Below are 26875 nucleotides of genomic sequence, written 5' to 3'. Positions count from 1 at the left end.
ATAGGTAACGCAATCAATGGATGGCCCTGTTGTCTCATTGGAGAAAAATACTAAATAATGTGATTATTTTGCTAAAGCTAAATACTGCAACCATCAATAGTCTAATACCATTTGTAAACAGAACCGTTTGAACCAGGGAACCTTAGCCTTTTTTGCTTTTGTAGATTTGTTTCTGTTTCAGCCATCGTATGAGTCCATTAAGGGGGTTTCTCTTATAATTTCATATTCATTCAAAGGAGTCAGATTTTAGCATAATGTTTGCGTGTGGTTGATTTCCTATCCCCGACTTAATAAAATTCAACAAATTAAGCGCCGATAAAAGGATCACAATGTTCCCTTTTTTGGCTTAGGAGCTCCTACTAAAAGCGAACTAGAAAGGTTTATAATTGTTCTGAATAAATTTAGTTGAGTACCGACGTTTCTTGATTAATTGAAATAAATATTACCTAGAATTAATCTTTACTCAAAACAACATTCTTTTTTGCCTGGAATTAGTCATCTTTGAAACCCAGACATTTTTTCGACCCCATCACAGTTTATCATAGAAGACATACAATTTCATCGTATGTGGTCTCTTAATCATACTTAACCCCCCAATTATCATCTTCTCATTTCAATTTTAAGAACTGTGGCATTTCGTCTTTCTTTACAGTTTTTATGGTAGATAAATGTACAGATAGATGTCGACTTATTGTCACATCAATTAGCGCACCCTAAATTATACTTTACAAGCTCGATGGCTCAATGGCTCAATAGCATTCGTTACATTTTGAGAAGAGTTTTCAGGGCTTGGTCTGATATTTATTTGTTTGTCGGTTCCTTTCAAAATTGATTAGCATTTTGTAGAGTTTTTAATGGCTTGTAAGCTAAAGTAGTTGACATAGTTTTTGTATTATTTGTTGAGATGTTGTTAAGTATAGGCAGGACATTGATAAGGATGACTCAGAAAATAGAAGGAGGACTTGCGATATTTTTAGAAGGTACTTCCATGCATGGCTGGTTACGATTATGTTGCATATGAAGAAGTCCCCACAGAGTCCAAAAATTTTCTGATTTTAACCTGGTATCTGCGCTGTCATAGTTAGGCGTCCCCTATAACCCATGTATCACATATCTATGATAAATATGAAGTTGTTTGTTAACGTCTCATTTGCATATCTACAACATTAAGCCATTTTCCTGAAAATTCGAACCAAAAACCCGTATTGGTAAGCCATCAAAAGAAAGAATTATGAAGTACACCGGAAGGCCGAAAATTGGTTTGTCTGCACCTACGACTCCCACTCATTTCTTTTAAATTTACGACTCTAAGCCTACGAGCGTTACAATCGAGTCGAAAAATATCTAATCATAACAAACTTATCAATCGAAGAGTTGATGTTAGATCGTACTATTCAAAAAGTAAGCGTCTTCGCTGGAGACCCTTTACGTTAGAGCGAGTCATGGATCGACGCTGCATTACCGCTGCGGGCCGGACAACTTGTTGCTTTGAGGTTTTCTGCTAAGACTGGAAATCTTAAGATACTCGTCTTTCATGAAGACCCACCTGAAGAAAGTCATCATGCATTTACATTCAGTATCCACGGAGACCTCACGGTAGCAACAAGTGTCTCAGATACCAAATGCATGGCTTCAGATTAATATAAGCAATAGTGAACTCGCGCGCTATCTTGCAAATGTGTTGCTTATGAATTTAAGAGAAGATATAGTACAGAACCGCGACTCCCGGTTTCCCCGTCGAGGTTTATTTACCCTCTCTGAAATCTGAACATAGTGGATTAATTATTCTTACTGAAGACATCAGAGTTGATTCGATCGAAATTGTGCATTATCGGAAATATTGTTTATGTTTTTAATTGATGATTCAGCAGAAATGAATACTTGATTCTGCAGTGTTGAATATAAATAGTGATTTGAGTTGAAAAGTGATATCGCAGAAACGAGACTAATCTCTGACTGATTCTATACAATGGCGCCGACGCTCGATCATGATATTTTTAGTGTAGACTCATCAAATGGAAGAAATTCAATATCGTAGCTTTTGTTACTGCACATCGAAGTAAGACAGTAATTCCATAGCACATTAGATAACAATTACTTCCGCGGAGTGTATGTGAGTGTTATAAATGCTGATATAATGGATGCATCTGCGAAAACGCGTAAGACGATAGCATCGTCATCTACGTCACTTGGATCTTCGTCATCTACAAAAGGTGTTCAGAAACTCTATTCAAAGATACGACATAAGATTGAAGATATACCACCCAAGATCACGGCCAAACTCCATAGAACGTCAAAGGTTGTTCCAGCACAGACGACGAAGCCAGTAGCAGCGCCGAGAACGAAACGGCGTCAACATCTTCAGCAACAGCAACAAAATAAACAGCAAATCCAAGAAGTTCAAGCCAAACCATTCGAACAGCCGAAAATGGAATTCACCCGACAAAATTCGACGCCCGCTACATACGAGAATATCAAAATATCTTCAAATCCGTTTGGATATTTCGATAGTGACGACGAATGCCGAATGAGTGTTAACGACTCAGCTTTATCCTTGGAAGATGAAATATTCGAGGAATTGGAAAAAGTAGCTCACGATGAAGCGAAATTGAACGCAGTGTTGAAAAACTTTGATAAAATTTTGGCTGATTTCAATGATCGCAACGCGGCTGCCACAAAATCGGCCGCCATTGATAAGCCGAAATCTCCCCAACTGGACCCCGAAAAATCACCCAAACACGAAGGATTTAAACAACTACAAAAATCGAAAACTTGCAGCATCATTGAATCACGATGTATACTAAAGAAAAGCATTTCTGATTCAGAGGATAATTTGAATCAGAAGCTGTCACACTACCGAGCCTATCAAATCACCAAAAGTCTCTGGAGTCTTCAAGATTTTGAAGAATTCGCAAAATCTGGGAAGAACTTGGAGCGCTTTGAATGCAAACTTCCAATCTGGCATAATTCAAGTCTTTTAAAAGGAATCAAGACGCGTCCAGATACACCACCAAAGAATCGAAATCTCCTGTCGAAATCTAAAAGTGTTTGGGAACTTTCCACAACTTCTTCACCGCCAACGTACAACGGATGTCAGCGAACCTCATCAGGAAGCAAAATCCCGATTAAAAAGCCTCCCTTAAGATTGGCAGCGGCAGGGAGAAGTTGCAGTTTCATCGACCCACCCACGACAATGGCAAAAACTCCACAAAAGTTTGGAGTACAAATTGGCAAGGTACAACCAAATTTAAGAGGAAATATCCCAACCAAGGTTCCTTCGATGAAAAATTTGAACGAGCAATCATCAATCACCGCAAGCCGGGGATCTGCGGCCAAATCTCTATCAAGGACTAATTCATCTATGTCATCCAGTAGCCGAGGGAATACGTCAATCAACTTAATTAAAAAGCGTTCATTAACAGCAGCTCTATCAACACCGCATTCCCTAAACAAAGTTGGTGTTGCGTCAAAAATACAAGTCACAAAATCAAACTCAGCTTCTTTGGCTACACCAACCATTAAAACTTCTATGAAATCTGCAAAAAGTGAGCTTTCGCTGCGTCAACCGAGATACACTAAAAATCATCAAACCCCCAACAAGGATGACATCATGCTAAACAAATGTTTAGAGAAAGGCCAGCAGATTCTACGGAAAGTTGAAGCCTTTGGGAGCGTCACAAAAATTGACAAAGCTAGTGGGACTAAACGTGACTTTATTTCACCATCTGCTGTCAAGGCTCAACAGCGCTCAAAGGACGACACATGTATATCGACAAATCCCCAACCCCAGCTCTCGTCACAACAAAACTTTACATTAATCATCGTAGATAAGAAGAAATCGAGACCAATCCCACCAGCACGCACCAAAAATTCCACATTGCCATCATCACCACAAAAACCACCATCCACACCATCAACGATTATTCCAGTGTCATCACCACCATCACCATTCCAAACGCCACAAGTAGACGCTGATTCGCTGTCCTATGCCGCTGAATTAGTCCTAAAGAATCCAATTGTTGAATCATGCCGAATCATTCCACCAATATTAGGTGATCCATCACAACAACATGCCGAATTGATGGTGAACGTGAAATCACAAAACTCACCCATTCGTATCCACCAAGATGCCATAATGTTTGCAAATCGAATCACAGCTCGTTCGAGTAGTTGCGAAAAGGAATACCAAAGTGATTGTTCCGATGATTCAGGACATATTTCCAATGAGAATGATGAACAGTACATAAATATAATTCAACAATTCTCGTCATTAACCAAAACGGCGATTAGTGGAAAGCTTCAACAGCAAAACAATCAAAAAGGGAAAAACAAAATCAGTGAACTTTTAGAGAAATTCGAGAAGTCATCAGTCAAAAACGATTGTGTAACGACACCAATAATAACATCATCATTATCATCATCATCACCATCACAAATCGTTGTCTCACCAACATCTCCATCATCAAGAATTCATACGACAGTGAAAGTAGCTGAGATAAAACCATGTATTCAATCTACTGTAGAAATAGTTCCAACTTACAGTAATGAGGTAACTATTCAGATTCAGTAATTTATTTAATAAAGGGTTGAATTGATTCAAGTAGAAGACAGTTGTTGTGTTTATTTCCCCTTTCAAAATTGAGGCTATCGCTTCTATGCTTTTGATGTAAATTTGTTTTGTAAATTGAGTTGTAAAATATGAAAAACTGTCTCTAAATATATTGTGTTTACTAACAATTTGATGAATGTTTTTTACTTCTTTCAAAATTAAGTATCATCACTTAGTAATGCTAATAATTGCTAGCCCTCTGCTCGAAATTGTTAACCGCTGTCCCCCTTATTTCGGTGAATTTTCACCTTTATTTCTTGTAATTATACTAACTTGAAAAATTGTATCTCCTGCTCCCAAGCAGTCCTAATATTCCAGCATTTGTTATGTGTTCGTCAATTGGAATTAACAATTTTACAATTTATAATAATCGTAACTGACTCAAAGTGAAAACCTTGCATGCGTCGTCACATTAGATTTTGAACGTAAAAAACTCCATTAGTTATTTTCGAGTGCCTTTGTTGAGTAACATTTTTATGAGAAAGCATCTTTTTTTGATCATCTTAGATTTAACTTAAACCATAATTGTTTTGCATCAAATCGTTTTGAATTTGGAAAAGTTGTTGGATCAATCAATTAGCATGTGTTTTGCATCAAATTTTTAAATAAGATGACTTGCGTTCGTGCTTCATATAAAACGATCTGAAAGCACCTCGACGTCTATTAAATGATATCTAAACATGAATCTTTTGGGAATCTATAAGTTGTAATAACTCTTGTGATTAGGGAAGCGTCAAATGGACATCGGAGTTGATTCTTGTCAACCACTAGAGTTGTCTCCACCGAAGTACTCATTGGCATGCGTTTGCTTGCCTCTTTGCTAGCCAGTTCGAAGAGGTTGGTTTGGGTTTTTGATACATCGATTTATCTTGAGTAATTAATATGAATTACAGGTCTTAGATTCCATGCATTTGAAATTCTAATGGCAGGCCTTAAAATTATGCAAAGCCGAATACACCTTAAAGTCGCTTCATTCTAGTTAATGGTATAAAGTAAAAAATAAACTTTTGGCAAACTTAGATGCTGCAGTCGAGAGAGGGAAAATCCACGATTGCATCCTCACCTAGTATCTATCTTTGCCACAGATAGAATGGAAACACTGTCGTCGGAATTCCCAACTAAACTTGACGTATCCTAGACTCTATATGTCGAGCTATCCTTTTTAAACTCAGGTCCCACTTGGAACCACAAGGGAGAGGGCAGAGGGGTCCTTAAATTAAAGAAAGTGTAGATCCTTTTTCTACTGGTTCGTTGTAAATTAAAAACGAAGACTTACTAAACAAGAACATCCACGCACGTTTACACGATTACACGTTCAAAGGATTTGCTTTCGCGTTATTGGTTTGGGTAACCGAAGAGACCCACCGTGGTAAATTCGTCTGGAAGGTCGGTGTAGTTCATTCAGGACAGACATTGCCTAGCTGACTCAAATCAGTTCTGGTAATGCCAGCGGACGGGTGAAAAATAAAGTGCAGAGGGTTTACCGGAACTATGCTACTTCCAATGAGACACTCATAGTTGACATTCTGGTTACACTAAAGTAGAAACTTTCTGTCGTATACAGTCGGTTGTGACGGTACGGTGAAAGTCACTCCAGAGGTGTTCATAATGCAACGTTCGCGAGAAACCAGCGCAGCAATTTTTCTCTCAACGAATCCCAACAGAGCATTCAGACAATACATATTTCGGTAACGGAAGAGTATTGGGGTGGAATTTAGGGGTTATCCACCTAGCATGGATTACTGCTGATGGTACTTGCCATGTCACCGGAGAGGAGGTTCAACAAGCCATAAACAGCTTGGGGAACAGGAGAGACCCTGGTCTGGATTAAACGCAGAATTTTTGGTATAAAAAATTTACCAGTTTACATGGTCATTAATCGGCCGGAGGAATTTTCATCTTTTCTCACTGCGGCGATTACCTACCTTGTCCCTAAAAAGGACACGGTGCAGGACCCCGCAGACATAAGACCGGTTACTTGCTTACCAACTCTATAAGCCCATAATGTACGTTACTTATGGAAGGGTCGATGCGGGCCTCGAGGCGAACAACATTCTGTTCGAGGAGCAGAGGGCTGCCGAGTTGGTACAAGGGCTTGCAAAAAGCAACTCATTATCGACTCGGTAGTTGAAGCACAGGCAGGAAATCTACTTGGTTGCTCTATCGATAGCGCCAAGGCTTTTGACCGCTTCCCGCACAACTGGCTAATGACGTCCTGCGCCTGTATCGCATTGATCCCAAACTAATAAAATTTTTGGTGAATGTTATGAAAAGCATATCACCTTGTCAGTGCATTCATCTGAAGGTGCCAACACCTTAGAGCCTTCGTTCGCCGTCTTCCGTTTTTTATGGTACTGAACCCCCTTTCATGGTTTTGTCATCAAATATGGCCTATGTGTTAAATGTGAACGGATACATTTGATGTATAAGGCCTGCAAATAAGTTCTGTCGGTTTTTTTTAAATTTGAAGCATTATTGTGAAAAATTGGTTATACATTCATTGTTCAAAGTATTGCCCATCGCTAGCCACAACTTTCTTCCATATTTCTGGTAATTCATAGATACCATCGCGCCAAAAATTTGCCGGCTTGGCCGCTATCCACTCATCGAGCCATTTTTTTAGTTCATCGTAATTGGAGAAGTGCTGGTCAGCCAGGCCATGCTGCATCGACCGGAACAAATGGTAATCAGAAGGAGCAATGTCTGGAGAGTACGGCGGGTGGGGTAGGACTTCCCATTTCAACGTTTCCAGATATGTTTTAACGGGCTGTGCAACATGTGGACGAGCATTGTCATGTTGCAAAATAACTTTATCATGCCTTTGCTGGTATTGCGGCCGTTTTTTCTTGAGTTCGTGGCTCAAACGCATCATTTGACGTCGGTAGAGTTTGCCCGTGACCGCTTCGTTCGGTTTTAGCAGCTCATAGTATACCACACCCAGCTGGTCCCACCATATACACAGCATGATCTTCTCACCATGAATATTCGCTTTGGCCGTCGATGATGAGGCATGGCCGGGGTATCCCCACGTTGCTCGACGCTTGGGATTATCGTAGTAGATCCACTTTTCATCGCCAGTAACTATTCGATGCAGAAAACCCTTCCGTTGTTGTCGTTGGAGCAGTTGTTCGCACGTGAAAAAACGGCGTTCGACGTCTCTTGGCTTCAGTTCATACGGAACCCAATTTCCGACCTTTCGGATCATTCCCATTGCTTTTAAACGATGGGAAATGGCTTGCTGAGTGACTTCAAGTGTTTTTCCAAGTTCTTCTTGCGTTTGCGATGGATCTTGGTCGACCAATGCCTCTAATTCTTCATCTTCAAAAATTGTTGGCCATCCGGCGCGCTCTTCGCCTTCCAAGTCAAAATTGCCACTTTTAAACCACCCAAACCACCTCTGACACGTTCGCTTAGATAGAGCATGGTCACCACAAACTTCCACCAAAATGCGATGACTTTCGGTTGCTTTTTTCTTCATATTGAAATAATGGAGTAAAACTCCCCGCAAAAACACATTATTTGGTACAAAATTGGCTATTTTCGTTGATAAAAAAAGTATTGTTGTTTACACTTCAATTAAATAATTTATACTGACATTTGTGCCTATTAACAGTAGCTTTCCGATGAATGTTTGGAAATGTGGATCAATGGAATAAAAAACAAGCTATGCCATCTATTGTGAAAACCGACAGAACTTATTTGTAGGCCTTATACTTAGATGACTTCAAGTTGTATGCTGGTACTGAAAATGAAGAATCTAAACCATCGGTAAAGGTGATTTCGATCCACATGCCAGACATAGCCTTGAGCTCCACATTTATTAGGCTCATTTCACTTAACTTGAGGATCGATCTTCCAAACCTTTGAGTGTGGTGAAGTTGGACTAAGAGCGAATTGATGAGTTTAAAGACATTGCATTGTAACCATGTGAATTGGCTCTATCAGTCATTTGTCGATCTCCATTTGTTGAACCGATGTCTGTGTGCTGGGAGCTCATTGCTGAGACGGAGCGATCTATGTGTGCTATTCAGGACGACGTGGTCGCCATCTGAGCTTATAAAAACATCATAATGAAAGAGCGATTTTTGACGTAATCCACGAAATGGCCGACTGAGTTACACTTAATGATTTCGTATGTTTTTCTCGGATTTGGCATGACTCTTCAGCAATAGTCCTTCCAATTCTGTGTCTTCAAACTTGTTCGGCTGTCGAGGACATTCCTTGCCTTCAACGTTAAAATGTAATTTTTAAAGCGTCGAAACCAGAACTCACACGTTTATTGCGATGGAGCATGTTCCCCATTCACTTCACACAGCAATCGATAACTTTCAGCTGCTTTTTTCTTCCAATTAAAACAAAAAAGTAAAGGTTCCCATAAATTGCGTTTCGTTGGCATATGTTTGAAGGACAGAAAAATATGCTGTTTATATTACAACGAAATGGCATATACTGAGATCTGAAGCCTGATGAGTTGGTTGCAGTATAACTTAAAGCAATTTAATAACATTAATACCATTTTTTGTAAAATCCTTAAAATTAATTTATACACCCAATAAAAAGGATAACTTCCTTCTTCTACCTTTAGTTCCTCAATCCAAAGAAAATATCACTAGTACGCGTTTCAAATGTTATCCCTTCTTTATAAGATTCATGTGTTGGAAAAGGAAAGTGGGCCTGACTGGAATTTTACCCAGAAACTTTCCAGGTATCTATTACGTCGTCTAAATATTTTTTTCCGGGCAATATCTAGAGAAAACGGTGTAGCTCCAATTAACGAAATTCTAAACAACGCTCTTGAAGGATCAATTCTAGCTAGTGCAATGCTAGTATCATGCACAATTCCATCATCTACTATTATACTGTTCTTTTCTCATTGCTTTACTCCACATGCCAATATCTTTTTATCCAACGAGAGTTCCACTTTTGTCAGGACAGAACGACAATTACCTAAGGAGTATCGTTTAACTTTCGAAAAAGCAACTATTCCTGTGTCATTTAATTCGTTACCAACCGCTCACGTAAAATTTGTCCCCGTGAAGTTCCATCGATCATCAGCAGATCAACCATGATCGCGATCATTCGTGGGGTATTCTATGTTTGAAGCGCACATCCAGATTAGTAAAAGGCCAGCAATAGCTATGTTGGGCAAACAACAATGTCAAAAGAAAATAATATAATCAGCCCATTTGTTTATAGGCCTTTGAGGATTATGGGATTTAGAGTGGAGGTAAATGGAGAAAGTTCTGCAGATTTAAAACTAGAAAAGTTGAATTTTTAATAATGGTTGATTCTGAGGGGGAAATAGAAAAATTGTGATGTTGTTTAATAAAAAATAGTAAGTGGATTAGGCCAATTAGATGTATGCTTCAGGTGATGTTGAAGTAAGTCGATTGAGAGTCGAAGATTCTCATACAATTTGGCGATATAATTTTGCCTTGAATCGCTCGGCCCGATGTTTAAGAAATTGCAGAGCCAATTTTTGAAGTCTTCATCATTGTTGAAGTTCTCGTCCCGCATTTGGCACGATGTTGAGTGGACAACTCGGGGCGCAAAGGCCAGAGAATGCTGTGAATGCTGAAGAACATCTCTTTCAAGTTCTTGGAGACAGGCTTTGATATTTTCTACAACATGGGACCTAACGTTTTCATGAAGCGGAAAGACTTACTCTTATTGATGGAGTCGTTTCAATCAAGTATCCTTAGTTACACGACTAGCTGGGCTCACTATGGGTGTTTCCTGATCGCCCTATTCTTCTCATTCATTTACAATGCGCTGAAACTTCCCAGTCCATCTAATACAGATCATTGTCTTCTTGAGATAGAGATCTTACTTGTCTCTTTGTTTTCGGTTATTTCCTGTTGCCATCGACTCCTTGGTTTGGTCTTTATATCGTTAAGGAACCATTTTTCGTTTCATTATATAAGATTATTGCTTGTTCCGGGTCAGACAAAGTGTTGAGCGGCAATTTCGAAGCGATTTTCTTAGTTGTTTTGGTAAGCTTATGTGTCCACTTTTCTGGTTAGTTAATATTTAGCGACCATCTTTCTTTAGAGTTATATTGAAACATTCGTCGTCGAATTCCAATGGTCTTCTAGTGTGCGGCCTGCAGTTAGGCAAATCGCTGAGCAACTTTGTGGTCTCGATAAAAAACAAAGAAAAAAAGTTAATGTCGAAAATATTAATTTTTGCCACCTGAGTATTCCAATTCAAAGGCTCGAATTAAATTATTCACAAAATTGAATACAGTTTCCTGGGGCAGAAAATACACTTTCGATTTCGTTTACCAAAAAGTAGTGAAGATATCTCCCTCATCTTCTGTGGAGACGGAAATCCCTTCCTGTCGGTATATGTAATTCCTCCAGACAAGAAGTCATCCCTGCGTGTGCTATTGTGTGTTCAATATAATGAAGGTCTCTTTTCTTAGCTCTTGTCGCGTTCTTGGGTGGGTTCTGTTAGTCAACTATATGAAGGTAAGCTCAAAAATAGCCATTGCGGCCAAATAGTTGAGGAAAATTGTATTCAGTCTCACAATTTATTTGACACGGTGTGCAGTTCATTTTTTTTTTCTCAGTTACGTACTGAGGATATATGCCCTATCTATTTCCGCACCTCGATGTTGAGACAATGTTGACATTAAAACACTCTGTATCTTGGCCCCTTAGACCCTTTTTCCTATTCTATTTTTAAAGATAAAAATATTTCCGATGACTAGTAATGGCATCATTAATATCATCTGCTGCAATGGAATATGGAAGGTCGTAAATTTTCCTGAGAAGAGATGCTTGGACCTTTAAGCCACCAGGAAGAATGTATTATACTGTACAATGCAATTAACTAAAATAATACAGGAACCGTGGTTCGATCCAAGCCCCTTCTCCCGCCCTTTTTTGAATAAGATAAATTATATCCTATGACCTACCCTATGATTATTGATTGGTCCTCCTGGCGTATGCGTGTGTACTCAACTAAACTACCTCCTTAAGGAGAACCTGGCTTAGAAACTATCTGCAGTCCCGCAAATATACAGGATATCTTGTGATCGTGCTAGCTGGAATAGTATATACAACCTAATTTATCTCAACGCCATCCTTGCTCCTGTCTTGAATGTGTCCCCATATATTGCCTGATTTTATATGTAAACATTAATATAATTCTAGTTACATAACCAGTGGCATCTTGAATCCACAAGAAATCACAGTTTCAAATAATAATAATATAATTCTTAAAAATAAGATATGTTCTGTGCATGAAATTCTACAATTCCAATTCATACTTTGTCAGGCTCATATAATCAACCCGTGTTGTTCTCTTCATAAACTTATATAGATTGTTGCATGATTTCCGAAAGATGCTATATGTTTCCCTTGTAAAATTGTAAAATTTACTTAGACAAAAGGACTACAAGGACAAAACGTAGGTATTTTGCGAATTGAAAACTTTAGGTCATATTTTTCTTAGTATTTATTTAGAAATAATACCAGCTTTGGTTATCCTCCAACATCTAGAGCCTAGAGACTTTAATTCTTTCTGATAGCAACTTCTATTAATGTTAAAGCTTTTGTTGTTTGATGAGGTCCTGGAGGGGCTTCAACACCTCTAGAGATATCTTCCATATGCTTATTGCAGAATCTCAGAATATTTGTAAAGAAAATTACCCGCTTTTTTTCATAAGCGTGAAGTACGATTTCATTCCGACCACAGTTGGTACATTTGTCGCTAGCTCGCCTCTGCCTAGGAAGCAGCGTATTGGCTCAGAACAAAGGTGCAATAACGTCTAAGAAGTTACTTTTGCTATTGAAATGACATTACACATATTAATGTAACGTCAATATTTTCCCATTTTCGAACAACATCCTGTATGCCAAACAAAACTTCAGGTGAGTTACTGGATTTCATACACCGGGAAAATCATTTAGGTACGAAACTAGGTACAACTGGTTATTTGATTGTTACAAGCCAGGACGACTTCTTTCAGCCAATTCTTTTTACTCACTTAGAATTTTCGCAAAAAACGCAGTTTTTAATGTTTCTAAAAATTCGAAATATCTTTATATTCTATCTTGTTGTCTGCAACTCCAATATAAACATACTATATGAACACAAATACTGAATTTGTATTATCTTCTTTTTCTTCTTCAACCTTTGCCCTATTCGGAAGCGGGGTCGGCTCATCCTGATCGGTTGCGCCATTTTGCTCCGTCATCATCATTCAGCGTATCAAGCCATTGCTATTTCGGCCATGCTTTTGGTCGTTTCCCATTGACTTCGATGTTCAGACCAATATTGGCAGTGAGTTTTCGACAGCGCGAATTAGATATCAAAGACGCCTCACTCACACGTTCGAAGCAACGTCATATCCATTATAGATGTCCTAATTTCGGATGGAATTATGTTGTGCACTACTGGCCCAACGCAATATCTTCATCTCTATTATCGCAAGAAGCCGCTTATTGACTTTTATAGTCGCTGAACACTTAGAACCAAAGAAGATGCCTGAGCGGGCATCATGCTCCTGATGTATCGACCACAAACAACAATAGCATTGGTACAGGATATTTAAATCACTACCACTAACATTAATAGTGTTTGTTTGCCGGGGTCGGTCGTCAAAAATTCTGTTTTATTTAGATTCAACTTGGGACCGTGTTGCATGAGGTGATAATTCCATTTTTGAACAAGTTGTTCGAGGTCACTTTACTATGAGCCACTAGGAAGCAGCATTGATCAAGACGTAAGATGTCTCGTATAACAGTGTCCGTTAGAATAACAAACAGTGGTGGGGAGAAGGCACTTCCTTGATGAACACTAAAGGAGGCATGAAGCTTTTTTGATATACCCACCACATTTCGAACTTGACTTTTCGGTTCGTGGTAGAGCAATTAAATTCAGCACATGAGTTTCTCTGGTACTATGTGTTGTCCTAGAACATACCAGATGAATTCGTGTGGCACATGATGAACCGCCTTCTCAAGATCCAGAAATGCAATGTAAAGAGGGGGATTCTTTTGCCGTCCGTTGAGGTTCGCCATCAGTAAGCAAAGTACCGCTCTTCTCATTAAAGCAACAGAAGTGTTCAATATCTTGTGTGCCTTGGTATTGACTCTTGATGAGTCAGTAAAGATCTTTGCAATCGGCCGCCCAGGAAACAGCGATCACTTTTTTTAAGGTTGTGTTTTGCAAAACAATCGGTTCAATGTCTGTCTGTCCGTCTGTCTCTTTTTTTTATTTTTTAAGGAGGTGGAAATCTTCAAAAGACTCTGGCCTGGGCACGCCAGAGTGTGGGATTTTTACCCACTAAAACCACCCCGACTCCCCCCTACCCCGTGGAACCACCTTTAGGTATTACATCACGGGGCGGAGTTAGCTTACTTTAGCTAGGTCTCCTTCCGTCTTCCCGCGGAGTTCGTAACCGCGCCTACCACACTTCTTCTACTTTTCGCAGTTTGTCCTAGATTACTGCGATCATGGAATTGATCGCATCCCAGTCTTGCTGGCAAGCTACCATTTTCCGGTGATAGCACTTCACCTAGACTTTCCTGTAGGTTCCTTCTTTCTTCCACGAACCTAGGACATTGGAAGAATACGTGCGCTGGGTCCTCTGGGACCCCGTCGCAGTTTGGACAATTCGGTAAGGTGTCCAATTTAAACCTGTACAGGTATTGACGATATCTTCCATGGCCGGTGAAAAATTGGGTGAGATTATAATTGATCTCCCCATGATTTCTCTCCAGCCACTCCCTGATGGAAGTGATCAACGTGTAAGTCCAACGACCCTTTTCTGACTGGTCCCATCGCTGTTGCCATCTGCTTATAGATCTCTCTCTTTCGGCTTTTTTCACCTGCGATAAGGGAGAGATAGACCTGGTGTTATAAATGTTTATCATTTCGGTTGCCAGGATGTCAATTGGCATCATTCCTGAGATGACGAATGCTGCATCGTCTGAGACGGTCCTGAAGGCAGAACACACCCTTAAGGCTGTTCTTCTGTAAACCGTACTCAGTTTATGTGCATTGCCTAAAACCTGTAGCGCGTTTCCAAAACTAGGACTGCATACAGCATGATAGAACTCACCACCCTGGCTATGAGCAGCCTGCAAGTATGCTGCGGTCCTCCTACGTTCGGCATCATCCTTGCCGAAGCCATACTTGTGGTGGATGCTTTTTTACAAGTATGCTCTATATGCTGCTTAAAATTGAGTTTTCCGCCTATCATCACCCCCAAGTATTTGATGGCAGGCTTGGAAATAATGATACGATTCCCGATTCTAATGCAGGCGTAATTTCTTTTGCGGCGCTTAGTGATGAGCACCGCTTCCGTCTTTTCCTCAGCGACTGCCAGTCCAGCACTGTCTAGCCAAGCCTTAACAACACTGATTGCTTCGCTTGAGTGCAACTCAGCATCCTCGAGATGCTTTGCGACCACAACCAGTGCTATATTATCGGCGTAACCTACCACCGTGGCCTCCTCCGGAACCGGAAGGTTAAGCACATCATTGTACATGATGTTCCACAGTAGTGGGCCCAGTACAGAGCCCTGTGGGACACCCGCGGGGATAACGTACTCCTTGGGTCCATCATCGGTATTGTACCACAATGATCGCTCATGCGAATAGTTATCTATAATAGCGACGAGGTAGGTGGGAACACCAATCGTCGCCAGAGACTTTCGTATAAGGTTCCAATTGGCCGAGTTAAATGCATTCCTCACATCCAAGGTCACCACCACACAATATTTGCTGGTACAACCCATTCCGTGAATTACATTTTCGGCCAAGCCAGTAACCATTTTGATGGCATCAATGGTTGATCTGGCTTTACGGAACGCATACTGCCTATCTGAAAGGCCCCCTTGGCTCTGTCTATTATAAATAACCCGCTCCAACATTTTCCCCATAGTGTCTAGAAGATATATGGGTTATAGTGGGACGGTTCCCCTGGCGGTTTCCCAGCCTTAGGCAGCAACACCAGCTTCTCCCGCTTGCACGGTGCAGGAAAGATACCCTCGGACATGCACGTTTCGAACAACTCCGCAAACATATCCGGTCTACATTTGACGGCAAGTTTGAGGGCCTTATTCAGTATGCCGTCCAGACCCGGGGCTTTGCTGTCGCCTATTCGACTGCAGATCTCCAGTAGCTCGTCCCTGGCGACTGGTGGAATCGGCGTCACATTCAGGGGACGCTGGAAAGTGTTAGAACCCCGCTCTTGCTGGGGAAATAACCCCTGGATTATTTTCAACAAGAGCATAGGTCTGTCTGTCTGTTTGTCACAGGCACTTTTCTCAGAAATGGCTATACCGATTGATACGAAATTTGGTGAGAAGGTGGGACCTGTGGACCCCCCGACATGCAGTGATTGATATCCTTCTAGGTTGAGATTTAGGGGGTGGGGGGATCCTCATATATGTAAAAGGGGGGTGTAGAAATTTTTTTCACCAAATATCGTTATGTGGGGTATCATAAGAAAGGTCTCGATTAGTACTTTTCGAAGCTGGTATTATTTTCAGATTTACTAGAAAGGGGGCGAGTGGGAGGGGTGGAAATTGATGATTTCTTTAACGGACTTATTCTCAGAAACTACCCAACCGAAAAATCTGAAAAAAAATCATCAAGCTGCTTCTTTATGGTGCCCAGGCTTCAAAATACTCTCCATGCTCAAATTAAGTTAATAGTAGTATATTACCATATTTTTGGGAAAATTGAGCAAAACCCCCCTTAAGTTTATGTTATAAAAGTTGGTAGCAGTATAAAATATAATATGAAGCATATTATCTCAAAATCATACTATTAGTAACAAAATTACAGTAGCTCAAAGTTCGTCGTTATCGGGTAAATTTACAATCTGAAGTACTAAATCTGATATGCTAAATGCATATTCTTAACGGGCTACGTATAAATGGGATAGTTCTAAACTCAAATATACTCACGCAAGAAACACATAACAAAACCTTTTATACCTGAAGCGCCCAGCTTCCGGTTTCCCGACTTGTTTATATTTGTATAGATGGAAATATCCGTTAAGTGTTTTTGTTTGTTGAAGGATTTAGGGAGTCGTAAGTTCGCATCGACTTTATGACAGTCCATGCGGATTCTTTAGTATTTTTATTTGATCTTGCCTTGTGAAGTAAATTTCTCTTTTTTGCTGAAGCACCTGATAAACATCAGAGTAAGCAGTTCATCTCTTTTAAAATGATCCAAACTAGAACTTGCTGATCGTACTTCTATATCTTGGAATGATGATCCAAACTAGAACTTCCTGATCGTACTTCTATATCTTGGAATGCACAAACCTCTAAAAATTGGATGGGTTGCATATAGCCAATGTAGGACGGCATGCAGCTTTAATTCCAAGCAATTATTATTAAATTATCAATTTTTAAAGCAACCTAAGATTGTTCAACTATCGAAATCAACCCCTCTACGTCGGATTAATAATGCAGGTGTAGGTGTAGCTCAATAAATGAACATCTCCTGTGAATAATATCCAAACCTTCTTCTCTTACTGGAGGCTTCACAGAAAAGCATGAGTTAACTTCTTGTAAAATGTCCAAATAATTACCAAGACCTCTTCCTGAGGATCTCAGCTTGAAATATCAGAAGTATGCCAGCACGTGAATACAATTACAACCAATATTTTAATGAATGATTCGCAGTCACAGAGTGTGCTATACCACAAACCTCAATCGTTTCAATGACAAGAAAAAAAGCCCATAAAGATGTTGTAAATCTCATCATCATCACTGAGATTTTCCCGGCAACATCAATTTTTTCCGCATCGTTTTTAATCGCTCTAAAGACTATGAAAATTGGCTTTTCACACCTAGCAAGGTACAATATTTTGAGTAATTGGGTCATTAACATATCGTTCAACTATGAGCGAGCTTCATTGTGCTTGCACTGTAAGGTCCCACGGACGCCATACCTGCTTTAATATAATAGTTTAATAATAAATTAATCAGTGCTTACTTTAGATGCAAGTTTTTACAGTGTATCTTTCTACCATCCATTATTATTAATGTGGAGAATTTCAAGTAGTGATTACCAATACCGTGTCATCAATTTCATATGAAATATGGACGCGATAGGCTTAAGTCAGCATTTTACCGCTTGAGAAGACGCTGAGGAAGTAGCCAATTTCACAGGCAAGATGTTGGCATTCAATATTACGTTATTTATGCACAGATATGCATGTACTCGTCTAGGTGGAAAAATGAATCTCAACTCCCATCTATGCATAGATTTTTTAAGTGTTATCAACATGGTTAGCAATTTATGAAAAGATAAATTGATGGATTTTGTTATTTCAGCTTGAAGGCAGTGGCGTTCACTGATATATCAAGGCCAATTTCAAAGTTAATAAATGAACTCTCAGTTGATATAAACTTTTTATGAATGCTAATGAACAATGAGGTATAGAAGTGAGACATTCAATATTTGAAAAATCGCTTTGTAAGGAGGATCATTAATTTTACATCGAGCGTTAAATAGTTTTTCCCTTTTCTCTTTCAAATGCTCAGTTATTCATGCTTTTTATTGCGTTGCTATTCTAATTAATGAATTCCTGCGGTAAACACTGTAAGAGTATATCAAACTTCGGTACTGTTGTCTACTTCCTCGATATACAAGACCAGGTCTTTTTCAAAATAATATCATATATTCCAGTGGTGCTACCTATCTATCTATGATTGATTGGAGATGTACGTCCTTCGCTGACGTTCTACAAAATCCCGTGGCCATCGAAAGATTAGAAGCCAATTTATTGTGTTGTTATGATTCAATAATCAATAGTGAACTAAGAGCCAATATTGAGTACCCTGTTTTAAGCTTGGAGGAATATTTTCTGTTTTTGGCATTCAATTTGTGTTATTAAGCGAATGTGGTTCTGTATTTCGGGAATCAGTTGTTCCCTTCTTCAGCCTGGGATCAATTTTTACTCAACGTTTGAAAATTTGTCGCCAAATTAGTCCAGATTTCAACTATGCTGTTTGGAACAATATTTACCAAAAAGTTTTAAATAATGAGACCGATACGCTCTATGCCTTTAAGGATGGTCCTAAAGATATAACTTATGTTTCGTGGCCAGTCGAAAATTGTGGTAACTGAAGATCTCACGAGAATATTTATTGAAGTTTATGGAGAATTGAATTTATCTCCAGAGCACCAATGTATTAAATTTCGTCTGGCATTCAAAACATACAAAATATCTGGACTAGACCAGAAAAGAGAGGCAGAAAAGTGTCACTTGGTTCGGTTTTTTCTTTTGCAACTACTGTAAGAATTGCTGACGTATTCCAACTAAACTGATATATTTTACTTTTTCGTTTGGCTGTATTTAACAATACATATCTGCGTGTGGATGTTGTCTACGCAGAAGAGCTGCTAGATCCATATATGTGGACTAGTCCTTTGCATGCTCTACGTACAGGTCCTCTCTGTTGTATCACTTTGCGATGAGGACAACGAGCAGGAAACTGCTGTTAGCGTGTCTTCCTGTATGTTGCACGGTTTCGACCATCACATTGTAGGTCTTGTGGGTAGTCCGACGTGCCACGCCCTACACGTCCAGGAGAGGCGTACCTTTGGTGCAAACCGATTTAGTTAGTGAAAAGGTTAGGACCGCTTGCGGTGAAAAGATTGTTGAGAGTGTACCATCCAAGTGTCAGCTTAGATGGAACGACTGTGGAAAGGTCGGGTCATATATGAGTACGCCAAAAAAAGTGTGTCTGCCAGAGACTTCGTGGACTTCGGGGGATTGTATTCTATGTGGGGAAAGACTCGGAGGACTGGTTTCATGCGCACTGTCTGGTCTGTGACATCCGTCATCTAGACGACACGGGTGTTCTATGATTTTAACCAGTGCCTTGCCAGCAGTGATATGCTTCGATGCGCTAATGCATGTGCGCTGACAAAGGAGGAAATTCCTCGGCGCTGCTTCATCTTCAGTATGATGGGCGAATGGCCATAGTGGCTGTGGTGGGCAGCCATCAGCTTCGTGTGTATTAATGCTGTCTTCCCTACGTATTCTGTTGCACGCAGAGCGGTAATTGACTGGTGGAAAGATTTCGTTGCAGTCGGGCTTATTCCGTTCCAACGTACTCGAGGAGGGCGGTTTGACCCAAGTCTGCATACAGTAGTACATTTTGGCACAAAGCCTCATCGGAGGTTATCCCGTATCATGGGAATCGAAATGGCCCTCTGAGAGCATATGTCCTAGGAGAATTCCTGGGGACTATGTTCTTGGCTTAGTTATTTGCGGTTGGTCCCCTTGTAAAAATTTCATGGTGGCTGTGGTGCTGCCCATATCGCGAGCAGAGTTCCTTGCGGGAACAAGCGGCGCATACTGCTTAGCTGTGGCAGAGATGTTAGATAGGCCTCACTTCCGCTGTTATGAATGTTGAATCTGTTGAATTCTGCGGCAGAGGTGTTAGATAGGCCTTACTTCTACTGGTATGAATGTTGAATTGAGTATAAACTAGTACCGCTGTGCCAGTCATGGCGGCTCTGACTATGGTCTCTAAATCAATCAGTTTCCGAAGAGGATCGGGGATTATGCCTACACGTCAGGATCTTCAGTACATATCTGCGACCTAGTGCGACATGAATGGCAGTGTGTCATTATCTTCAATCGATTTTATCGTCCAGGACTTCATCTATTTTGTTTTTGCCTCCAACCTTTGCCTCTGACAAAACATAGATCATGAGACGTGGGAAGATCCAAAAATGCGCTTGTAAAGTCTTTTCGGAATAGCCTTATTTATAATTGACTTCATGATTTTACCATTTGATTATTGATCGGTTAGTTCGTCAGTGCATTTGTCTTCGGGCATTGCCTAAATTCTTTCTTGTCTGTAAAAGCGTAGAAAGAAAGTTTCCAAATATTCTCCATTGGGATGAATGACAAGGATCAAAATTACCCTCACACACGAAAAATGCTCTACAAGAACTCTACCATTTCTTCTGGGAAATTTTCCGCTTAGTCAGTGACCTTAATTATCCCTACAAACATTGCCTAATTTTAGAATAGGCAAAACATTGTTGGTTAATCAATTTAAATCCAATAATCGCTATAAAATGCCATTTTGATACCGAGATTGCCTCTGGGCTCATACTCTAGGCAGATCCCGGCAGCCATGCTCGCGTTTAGCGCTAATAAACTCAAATGTCGGGATTTCCATGGGTCAAATATTTCCCCTGTAAGCCTGCGGCATGTATACAAGTATTGCAAGTATATTACACAATGAATAGCGCGGTGTAGACTTACCAGAACAGGGCTTCGGCACGTTCATACCCTTCTATATTTGAAAACCTAGTGGGAAGCCGCCTAGACTCGTCACTTTGCCCCTGCATTAGCTCGGAAGATATAACCACCCATCCCAAGACTTTAACGCCGACTTGAATATTATTCGAAGTAGCTGTTTTTCGCTGGCAGTCGGTTCATACTTAAACCGCTGATCCATAGCCTGAATATCTTTACCTAGAATATGGTGACATTCTCTCGAAGACAGTGTAATTTGGATGCTGTTTTTTTTTAGAAAGCTACCGCTTAAACCTCGCAGCCCACTTTTGCTGCATCAGTGCATCGCATTCTGCACCCTGATTGAAAAGAACCCAGCGAAATCTCTCATTAACCCCAGCTTTCCTGTAACATTAACCCTCAGAGTTTCCTTGGCAGCAGTTCCAAGTTATCTATTGCTATGAACTTAAGGTTTAACTGTTAAATACCATAATTTACAGTTGTTGACAGCACTACACGATTTAATGTGTTTCGTATATAGATCGCGTTGAAGAAGGTGACAAGCACTCGATTAGTTCTGCTTACACTGAATTAGCTTCTACGACCCAAAATGTCCGAGGTCTCACTGAAAACGGGAGAGAACAACCCTGATACCAATTATTCCACGTCGCAGGCATACACTATGGTCTTCACCCAGCCTTGCCTAGTTTCATTCATGACTATTTGTCGGAGTACTGGAGAAATCACAGCGCTTTGGGGAGTAATTTTACTGGCGAAACTGATTAATTGGATGCCACGCAGATTGGTGTGGATTGCTCTGGTTCTTAATATTATATATGTAGGTAACTATGCTTTACTCGTTTTCACCTGTTAGGGCCGGACTTTGTTAAATGTTATTTACAAAGCCTTGCAGCCTCTCTATCGAGTTGAATTGGAAGCTGAAAGCTCATGAATCCCATCCGATTTACAATCTAGGTTATCTTCGCCATCGCAAAATAACCATCGAAGAACCTCGGTGTTAAAATTGCCAGGAGTTTGGGCACATAAAAGCTTATTGCAACCTGCCCAGCGTTTGCTTTATCTTGAACGATTTGCACTCAACATCAAACTGCAAAACAAAGAAGGATGATGCAAGCATAAAAAAATGTAGCAACTGTGGTAGACCACATACTCCCAACCAATAAGGATGCCCAGTATACGTTATATTGAAATAATCCTCCCATTCCGAACATAATTGCACCCAGTCATAAAATACCTGAAAAACAGCTTCAATCTCTACAAACCGGTTGATAATCGGAAATATATAAGGTCCCACTTAGCCACTTCGAATACGAAGACTAACAGTAACCTAACCATTGAAAGTTTCATCAACACCCTGTACTTTGCTGTAACTAACCACAAAATCAAATCAAAAGGTAGCCAATAGATACGAGCCCTCAGCACGTATCCTTGAGATGATCAACAAAAATGAAATCTGAGATGTGCATGGCAAACACATCGTTAACCAAGGCTGAGAGCTGAACTGTCAAAAGTAACAAAATGTCTACGAAAAAGCTCTACACGATAAAAACAATAGATTATGCACAATTAGTTCGAAGGTTCAATTTCGGCAGAGGACACCGATTATTCTCTTTGGAAGGAAACCTTCACCATCGTTGCACCTAAGAAATGGTGATTGGGCTCGAAGTGATGCTGAAAAAGATACTGCACTGGCGACTCACTTAGAAAATGTTTTTACACCCAACTCAGTGAAAAACAAAGTTCAACTTCCGCGATGCTCACCCTCATCTGCCAAAACGAACCTCCGCTTCAAAGTTAAAAATGCTGCTTACATCATCAGAGAAGTCGATCCTAAAAAAGCATGTGGCCAGGACAAAATTACAGGAAAAATGGTCATGAACTCCCTCTCCATGCTATCGAGCAGACTTTAATGCAATGACACGTATTGGTTACTTCTCGAACTTGTGTAGAACTTCTAAGATAATTACAGTCATAAAACCAGTAAAAGATCCTACCCAATTAGCATAAAGTTTCTATTGATCCTAAGAAGCCTCTACTACCATCAATTCGTAAGTATGATATCTTGAAGTCCTATATAAAAGGTCATCCCGATTAGAACACAAAGGTTTCAGCTCCAAATGTCACAATGCCAAAGCAGGTGTCCCCAGGGAAACGAACTAGGCCATTATTGTATCTAATCTGTAGTACGTTTTCGATCTGCCAGTTGACGATAATCTGATAATATCTAAGTACATTCGCGGACGACACGGCGGTCCTTGGCATTCATAAAATTCTTGAGGATGTTTACAAATCCCTGGAACTTTATTTCAACAACTCGAAAAGTGGCTAATAACATGGAAAATTCGCGCGAATGAGAGCGAAAGGTTCTACGTGTGTTTATTATTATTATTCGGTTAAGGGAAAGTCGCACCGCGTCCTTGAAGAATTATTGTGCCCCTCTTACTGGTTATAGTGTACCTATTGATCATAGTATCTCAAGCAGGCCTGTAACCGTTAGGAACTTTAGTATGTTCCCCACTTCAAGATGTTTCAGCTTTGCATCTGGTATTAAGTGTTCTCCCAGATGTCTCGACCTACTTTACACAAGTGCCGGACACTGTCCCAGGACGTGTATGGAGGTTTCGTCCTCCTCCTCACAAAACCTGCAGGCAGTGTCGGTAGATATCCCTAGCTTCCCTAGGTGATAGTTCAGCCGACAATGACCAGCGAGAATTCCCACTATGATTCGGAGTTTCTTTTTGGTGAGGTTTAAGCAATCCTTTGTACGCATGGGTTCTCCATCCCTGGTAGGCCCGCTCAATATAGTTCCCTCAACCGCTTCTCTTCGTTTCTTAGATTCATAGCCATGAAACCGTTTCCGATTCCACAGAAGGCTTCTGGCCCGTGTAAAGGCATCCCTGCTCCCTTCTTGGCTAGTTCATCCGCTGCCTCGTTACCTTCCAACCCAGTATGGCCTGGAACCCAAAGTATCCAGACCTTGTTGGACGAGCTGAGTGTATTCAGTCTCTCAAGGCATTCCCATACCAGTTTAGAGTTCACCTGGTTGGACCTAAGTGCCTTGATCGCTGCTTGGCTATCGATGAGAATAGCTATGTTCTGCCCCCTGTAGTTCCTTTGCAGATTAAAGGAGGCACATTTGTCTATGGCGTAAATTTCCGCCTGGAATATACTAGTGTACCTGCCCATTGGCTCAAAGTACATTTTCCTTGGACCAATGACACCGGCACCCGCTCTCTCTGCTGTGAGGGATCCGTCAGTGTACCAAGTAATCAGTTGCTGGTTTAAGCCGTATGTCGCAGCCACGCTCTCCCAGTTTGCCTTGTTACTCCAACGTGTTTCAAACTTCTTATCGAAGTGAAACCTCGTTGTCATGTTATCCCTCGGTATCAGTAACTTGGGATACCGCCTAGAAAGGATATAAATCTTCCTTCGATTTAGGCAGCTCCCCGCCTCACTCATACTACCGGCCATCCTGAATATTGATCTCCTTGCCTGCATCTGTATGTGCAGATGGAGAGGGGTTAATCCCAGAAGGACCTCCAGGGATGCCATTGGGCATGTCCTCATTGCCCCACTGATACACACGCAAGCCAGTCTTTGGAGCTTATGTAATTCCCTGGCTTGTGTGCTAAGTTGGGTTCTTTCTGCCCAGATTACCGCTCCATAGGTAATCATTGGCCTTGATATTGCAGTATATATCCAAAAGAGTATCTTCGGGCTGCAACCCCATTTTTTTCCTGCTATGGATCTGCAAGTCATCAGAGCCCTCGTGGCTTTCCGACATGTATTTCCGACATGTGCCTTCCGGAGTAATTTTTGTTCTAGCGTGATTCCCAAATATTTGACCTCTGTTTCTCGTTTCACCTCCATATCATGTAATGTTATGGCTCTCAGGTGATGCAGCTTACGCCTCCTAGTGAATGGTACTATGGTGGTTTTGGTTGGGTTGATCCGCAGTCCCACCTTCCTGCACCAGGCACTAGTAATCCTTAATCCAGTTTGGATTCTATCACATAGGGTATCTTCATATTTGCCCCTACAGATTAGAACAATGTCGTCCGCGTAGCCCTGGACTTGTATTCCAGTATTAGTTAACACGTCCAGGAGTTCATCCACTACCATACTCCACATCAGCGGCGATAGTACTCCACCCTGTGGACAGCCTTGAGTGGTGTTCATGATAATAGAATTTGTACCTGTTTGTACCTCTATTTGTCTGCTTTCTAGCATTTTGCCCATCCAGAGTGCCAGGGTGTTTCCCACTCCTTTGCAGCTCAGGGCATCCTGTATTTCTGTGTGCGATGTGTTGTCGAATGCTCCTTCGATATCCAAAAACGCGCACAGTGCAATTTCTTTTGTTTCTATGGCGTCCCGTAGTACCTCTGTCAGCTGATACAGAGCAGTTTCAGTTGACCGTCCTGCCCGGTAAGCGTGTTGACAGTGATGTAGCGGATTACGCTTTAGAACGTTAGTTCTAGTTAGTTCTCCACCATTTTGAGTACGAACGATGTTAGGCAGATTGGTCTGAAAGATTTAGGGTGAAAAGGATCTTTTTTACCCGCTTTCGGAATAAAGACCACTTTTGCCCGTCTCCATGCCCTTGCTATGTAACCCAGTGCTATGCTCCCCCTTACCACCCTCAGAAGAGACTCTAAGATAATTCCTAGGCCTCTCTGGATAAGTGCTGGGAAAATACCGTCTACTCCGGGAGATTTCATTGGTTTAAAAGTTCCCACTGCCCATCTTAGCCTAGCTTTTGAGCATACCTCTTTTGCTAGTTTCCAGCTCTCTTTCCTTCCCCTTTTATTCGTTGTTGGGGTGTCGGGCAGATTGTTGTCACCTGCCGCCGAAGCGTAGGACCCCGGGAAATGAGTTCTGAGAAGCAGGTGTACCCTGTCCTCCTCATTCTCGGTGAATGTCCCATCTTCCTTTTTCAAGCAGACAGAGGATATTCCCATCTTTGGCTACAGCCTGGTTGCTTCTGTGATCTGTTCAATCCCTTCACAGAATTCCCTAAAGCTGTTCCGTTTCGCTTCCCTGATGGCGTTGCTATACGCAGTCAGTGCATTTTTATACCTCCGCCAGTCCCCGGTTTGTTTTGCCCGGTTAGAGTTTTCGTACCTCTGTTCTCATTCTGGCTAGGTTCTTGTTCCACCATGGTACATCCCTTGATGACTTGACTGTCTTGGCCGCACAGCTGACCTCATATGCGTAAATGACGATTGTGTTGAGGTTTCCCACCACCGTTTCTAATTCCAGTTCGCTCCTGATGTCACCGCCCCCTGAAGGTGGGCAATGTTGTTGCTCAGGTGCGTTGTGTAGGATTCTCAATCCGTTCTCTTGGGATTCCTTATTATTCTTTTTATTTCGGAGTTACCCTCAATGTCGAATCTTATTATCCTGTGATCAGACATTGAGGGTTCATCCGACACCCTCCAATTCCTGACTATCCCGTGCATTAGGGTATTTCCTAGAGTTATATCTAGCACCTCTTGCCTGGTGCTGGTCACAAATGTTGGAGTGTTCCCTACGTTGTATATTTCTAACTTATTGCTAAGAATAAATTCGAGAAGGTACTCACCTCTACGATTAGTGTCGCTGCTTTCTCATACTTCGTGGTGGGCGTTGGCATCGCAGCCGAGAAGAAGTGGTAACGCCCTCTCCTCGCAATACTTCGTCAGCTTTGCGACTTGTTCCGGTGGAGCCCGGCTCTCGTCTCCTGGGAAGTATCCCGATGCTACAACTGCCTCTCGAGTGCTCCTCCCGGCTTCCAATGAGACTTGGATAGCCACAAGGTCCCCGGTTAAGAACTCTGAAAGACATGTGTAATTTAAATAACGTTTGAGAATTATGCAAGCTCTTGGTTTTTCACAAGAGGAGTCCCAAATTACCTGCATGTCTCCTCCTTGCAGACCGCGAATCTGCCCCCGGTACACCCAGGGCTCCTGAGCCAGCACTATTCCAATGTTCTAGTATAAGGCCTGGTCGAAAGCGTATCCCGGTGAACACCAG

At 41.1% G+C, this 26875-nt stretch overlaps 1 protein-coding gene across 12 annotated transcripts in view; it reads left to right on the top strand.

Moving 5' to 3' along the window:
* LOC119659689 (unconventional myosin-XVIIIa) overlaps positions 1-26875 on the top strand; it is a 426534-nt gene that overhangs the window by 301339 nt on the left and 98320 nt on the right. Inside the window, exon 1 of one of the 12 annotated variants that reach the window (XM_038067934.1) lies at positions 1591-4549. The exons of the other annotated variants lie outside the window; for them this stretch is intronic. Coding sequence (XP_037923862.1) covers positions 2138-4549 — 2412 coding nt within the window. The 5' untranslated portion in view covers positions 1591-2137. Of the gene's footprint in view, positions 1-1590; positions 4550-26875 lie in introns of those variants that run through there. 12 annotated transcript variants of the gene reach the window in all.

This window comes from Hermetia illucens, chromosome 6, assembly GCF_905115235.1.
Source record: "Hermetia illucens chromosome 6, iHerIll2.2.curated.20191125, whole genome shotgun sequence".
Taxonomy (NCBI): Eukaryota; Metazoa; Arthropoda; class Insecta; order Diptera; family Stratiomyidae; genus Hermetia; species Hermetia illucens.
Note: the sequence above shows the minus strand (reverse complement) of the source record. Positions and strands in the feature narration are given on the sequence as shown.